The following is a 5,884-nucleotide window of genomic DNA, read 5'->3' as shown; positions in this document are numbered from 1 at the left end:
TCGCTCTTCCTGATCGACATCTGTCCCTTGCCATCAGTCTTCCCAAGGAACCCTCGAACGTTTAGGCCAATTCTTAGCAAGAAAACCACTAGCGGTTTTTCATTGTCCAAAAAAAATTTATAACCCCAAAATGATAAGAATCGAGACAGACGAAACAAAACCGCTTGACAAGAATAAAGTATTCAAAGCACATCAATCCTCAAAAGCCTCTCTAGTCACGACCTTCGCCCAAATAAGCCTGCCTTCTTCTTCGATCTTCTTCGTCATCGTCTTCTTACTCCTGCAATTATTCTGTAAGTTTAAGCTTCTCTAGCATGTATATGTTTTTATTTTATTGATCTTTTAGTAATATGTATGGTTTTGTTTAAGAGTTCCATTGATGAATAGTTTCTGCTTTATTGCTGATTTTTGTGTGGCTGCTGATCCGAGAAGCCACAGAGAGATGGGGAGAGCAAGGATTGCGATTAAGAGGATTGACAATTCAACGAGCAGGCAAGTGACTTTCTCAAAGAGAAAAAGTGGATTGCTCAAGAAAGCTAGGGAGCTTTCGATCCTCTGCGACGCACAAGTTGGAGTTATCGTCTTCTCCAGCTCTGGCAAGCTCTATGAATATGGAAGCTCCAGGTTCCTTACTTCTTATTGAGTTCACAACCAGTTTAATATCTTTTTCACTCTTTTCTTTGCATTATCAGAAGCTATTACATCATTTATATAATTTTCACTGTGCTTCTGATCTCTTCGTTGATCTGAGAAATATGCCTTTAGATCTTCTTCTTTTCTGGGTTCTTTTTCTGCCAAAGATAAAATGTGATGATATTCTGTCCAATGCTGTGAAGTTGTTGTTGGTCCTAGAAGAAATTAACATGTTTTCTTATATCTTCTCACTTGTGTGTGCGGGTGTGTGTATTGAGAGAGAGAGTGGGTGAAAAGATCAGTATCTGCAAGCTTGCAAATTGATATGATTTAGATTGTATGTCTGGCTATTTTTTCTTCTCTTACATGCTTCCCTATAGATTTGATATATATATATATATATATACAGGGCGTGGTAGAAATATCAGAAACTCCTCCTTCTGCTAGCTGATGATGATCTTTAATTAATTCTTGTTTCCCTCCTGTTTTTTTTTCCCCCACCTCAGTTCTTTTGACTGTGGGTCACAGTACTTAATAATGGGAGCTAATAAAAGCTAGCTTTTAGCTTCGACTCTAAATAAAACTTTAAAAAGCTGTGCATGAAATAGTATATATGTAACATTATAAATGAAAGATTTCAAATCTTCTGGCTGAACTGAACCGCACTCCGTGATGAACTTTTACATGGAGAAATTCATAGATATGCACAAACAAGCAAGAGAACATTAAAACGCATTTATGCATGCATTCACATACATACATACATATAAATAACTATATACGGCGTATGTTAAGTTGGTCTTAAAAAATGATATAAGGATTTTACTGATTGTGGAGTGCATATGAACAATATAATGGAACGTGGGGACAATTCTTGTATAGACTTGATACACCATGTCATTCATACTTTGTCCAATAAAAACATGCCATATTAGATACTTGTAAATATAAGTTGATTCTACTATTAATAATAATAGAGAGAGACAAGACAAAAAATAAAGAGGCACTCTATTCGAAAAATAATATTATTAAAAATAATGACATATTAGATTTTATTTGATTAAACTAGTGCAATTTTATTGCACAAAGCATCAATAATGTGGTGTACTTGCTCCATACAAAAACTTTTCTTAAGGAGGTCTGAGTTATTAGTACTTTAAACCTAGTCAATGGCGAGACTATGTAATGGAATATAGGATCAACAATATTTAGTCTCTTGTTTTAATAGGATTGTTTTTGAACTAGATTTGGATGGAGATTTCTTTTGAATAAATTCAATCTTTTAAATTAGTAGATCAAATTTTTTATTTAATGATTACAATTTGCTTAGGCTACTTTATATTTTTGAATTATGATTAGCCCTCCATAAATGAGACTAGTTTTTTTTTTCCTTCTTATCTTGTTAGGCCTTTTGATGAATTGAACAAAATGTTTGATTTTTGCTTGAGTAGTGCATACTATATCCCTTTTTTTCCTTCTTGTTCTCCCTCCTCAACTCACTCTCCCCCCCCCCCAACCCACACATTTTCCTGGAGTTAGCTTTCCTCCTTCATAGAGAAGGAATCACTACAAATCTAAACGGTTAAATTAAATTTGATGATTTAGATTCAGTAATTTTTAAAGTACATATTTAATTTAAAACGGTTCTGATTTGCAGTGGAGAAATAATAAAGGGAAAAAACAATGGGGAAAAATCCAAACCCATTTTCCCTCCTTTGTTCTACAATAGTACTTTGGCATTAGGGCTGATGTGAAGAGGAAGGAGGAAGGGGAGAGAGAAGAGAAAGGAGGGAGAAGGGGAGAGAATTAAGGAGATGCATAGAAAAATTCAGAAATCTTTATTCAATTAATCAAAGATCAGGCAAATGAATAAATTGTAGTTATACTCCCTCTGTTTCTATATACAAGAGAAATTATCACTTATTGTTTTGTTTTTCATAAGAAAATTGCATATATATCTCAATAAGTATTTATTACAGTTTTTCTAAATCACCCCTCATAAACTCATAATTTTGATCATTCCTGATAAATAATTAATGTTGCCTTGTTTTGATTAAATACATGGTATTTTAGTCCATTTTTTTTTTTTCAAACATAATTTTTATAGTTAACTAATTTTTTTTAATTGTGTGATACAATTATTTTCCGTTGTATATGTAGAAATGGATTGAGGGAGTAGAACTCTAACTCTATCTTAACCCTAACTTAAATATATCATTCTTAAAAACAGGATAATATCTTATTCTCCTAAAAGAGAAAGAGAGAAACTATCCAAACGAAAATACAAACTATGCACAACGAAAAATATTTCACAAATAAGATATACATGAAAAGGATGAGAAAGCAAGGAGAAACTATCAATCAGAATTGAAATATATTTAGAACCACGAAGCCCTAGCATCCCATTGCCTCTATCTTCCCCTATTTAAGCCCCAAACTGTAAACTCACCCCTCAAATCTATATAATGACCAAATTAAAATATGAAAGCTCACGAACTTATTAATGAAATCTATCCCTCTACGGTGATTGTGATAATCACCCCTTAATAAATGATCTTTATGATGATGATGATGATGATGATGATGATGATGATGATGATGATGATGATATGGAAACCTGCCTTGAGACGTTAAATAAGGGTAATGTGGAAAATATGTACGATCCTTCCATTAGTACTTATAAGTCAAATTATTTTCAACATGTTTACTGAAATCAAGGAAGCTAAATTTATCTAAAAATTAGTATGTTTCTAATGTTAGCCCTATTAACTATATATTAAAATAAAATACTTCAATATTTAATAATTTTTCCAGTATTTAATAGGTAAAAAAGGATAAAGATAGAGTTAAAAAAACATAGAGTTGCCCTATAAATAAGAGCAAAACAAATACTCTTTGTCTCTGTCCTATTAATAAAATCGAAGGAGTAATGATTATCTCATATGTGTCTTGTAAAAAGGAGAGAATTTGGGAGAATAACAGTGAAGTCGGAAACAATGATTGATGATAGTTAGGTTTCAAACAAAATTTTCTGAAAAAATAAATTGCAAATATTGATTCAGATAGCTGCAAATAGGAATTGCAATTGCATATACTAAAATTTATATTTGAAATTTAAATATCTTAGTTGTAATTGAAACTTTTAAATTTAAAAATGTCTAAATCAATATTTGCAGTTGATTTTTCAGAAAATTTTATTGGGGACCTAACTGTCATAAATTCCTTATTTTAGGACTCATCATTCTCCCAAAACTTTTTTCTTGCAAGTGTTTTATAAAAAGGACGGAAAAGAGTATATTCTGAAAACACGGCAATAATGATCCATTCAAAAACTACCCGTGTGCATTATTATTGCTTCAATATATGATGAATCAACAGAAAAATTATCAAATAATCTCTCTAAACGTTCTAAATAGCATGCGAATATAAGAGTTAAACACATATATCTGAAAAGGGACAGAGGAGAGAGGGAAGGTGGGAAGAGGGGGGGAGAGAGAGAGAGCTTACCTTGTAATAATGTTCTCTGCATTGGTCAGTATTCAAAAGTCAAGTTTACTCTTTAAAATTCATGATAAATATTTATTCTTTTAATTTTCACAACAATGATGCGTGCAAAGATTCTACGACATGCATTCATTTTCATCTTAATGATTAAATAATCCTCTCTGCTTATTGCAGTGTGAAATCTATTATTGACCGCTACAATGAACAAATCGAAGAACAACATTTTCAGCTTATAGATCCTGTTTCAGAAGTTAAGGTACAAGATCAAATACCATAATTCATCATGATATTTTTGAGGTTTTCTTCATATAATTATGTTCATGGCATGCTATAGTACACTCAACTACAGTGCTTCAAATTAAAGTTCCCACTTCCGTTGCTTTTCGTTTTCATTATATCACCAAGCAATAAGATTACATTACAGAAAGAGAGATCAATACATGGGAGTGAAGGATTAAAAGGAAAATCACTACAACAAAATAGAAAATTTCTCTCGGAATAATTATGAGAGAGAACATTAAAAAAAAAAAACAAGAGAAATTCTCTCTAATTTTCCCTCTTTGTTCTTCTGGAATTTCTCTCTATTTAGGTTTCCATTAGAAACTCCATTATTAATTTCTTAAAAGATATTTTCTAAGAGAAATTCCCTATGTGCATGTAAAGAAAATTAAGGCAGTGATTTTCTCCACTAAAAGAAAATTGGAAATTATTTTTATTATCTGGCCGATGTATAAATGCACTGTAAATCCAATGGCTAGAAGGAACTCATATTTAGAATTCATGCCTTCTTCCTCACAATTGCATTACTCTTCATTGGACATAAATAATATTTGAAGCTATATATATAAATATATATTTTATGATATCTGTTTTTCCATTTGCTAGTTTTGGCAGACAGAAGCAACAGTCTTGAGGCAGCAACTGCAACGCTTGCAAGAAAGCCACAGGTTATTACAAGTGCAATATTTGAACAGCGCAACACACTAATCCTTCTGTACTCACTCAACTATCATAAAATCTCTTTACAAGTGCAATTGCTTCCTTCTTCCTTTTATGTCCTCTGAATTTAAGAAACTTGAACTACTTGGTATACCAGAAGCAACTCATTTAGTTTTTCGTAATTTGCAGGCAATTGATGGGTGAACAACTATCCGGTTTGGGCTTGAGCGAATTGCGAAGTTTGGAAAATCAACTGGGGATAAGTTTAAAAAGCGTTCGGATCAAAAAGGTTTGATCAATGATAAATGCAACTCATATCTTCATTTTTACTGGACAAGAATTTAAATTGATCACTAAATTATCCTCAGGAACAAGTTTTGAAGGATAAAATCAAAGAACTGCAACAAGAGGTATTCAAGAATTCTGTTTCTGTTGATCTTGCCGTGCATGTGTGAAACGTATTCCCACAAATTCTAACTATAATTTAATGATTCTTTTGCAGGGATATCAAATCAGTGAAGAAAATGTAGAACTCCATAAAAGGATAGAAGTCATTAGCAAAGAAAATGCGGAATTACAGAAGGTAATTGAGCTAATAAAAACATTTTATCAAATTAGATCATGTACATTAATTAGCTATATATTGATCTTTCCATTCATATAACTTATCAGCCTCACAAGCGCATATGCTTATAAAATCAACAACATTTGCCCTCAATTACACCAGAAAGAGGAGGAAAGATAACAATACCACCTATGTGCCTACGCTATTTATCAAAAAGTTGACCTTCTGTTTGGTTGAGAAGAA

The 5,884-nt window shown here is 32.2% G+C and overlaps 1 protein-coding gene across 1 annotated transcript; it reads left to right on the top strand.

The window, feature by feature from the left end:
• The first annotated feature begins 222 nt into the window (after positions 1-222).
• LOC129296681 (agamous-like MADS-box protein AGL21) lies at positions 223-5,371 on the top strand. The gene is made up of 5 exons (XM_054935266.1): positions 223-293; positions 433-624; positions 4,312-4,393; positions 5,023-5,084; positions 5,266-5,371. The coding sequence occupies exons 2-5, from the start codon at positions 443-445 to the stop codon at positions 5,369-5,371; spliced, it is 432 nt and encodes a 143-aa protein (XP_054791241.1). The 5' UTR covers positions 223-293; positions 433-442.
• Positions 5,372-5,884: the final 513 nt, after the last annotated feature.

Source organism: Prosopis cineraria, unplaced genomic scaffold, assembly GCF_029017545.1.
Source record: "Prosopis cineraria cultivar Desert tree isolate PC_DT_omini unplaced genomic scaffold, ASM2901754v1 PC385, whole genome shotgun sequence".
NCBI lineage: Eukaryota > Viridiplantae > Streptophyta > Magnoliopsida > Fabales > Fabaceae > Prosopis > Prosopis cineraria.
The sequence above is the reverse complement of the archived record's forward strand: the minus strand, read 5'-3'. Positions and strand labels throughout refer to the sequence as shown.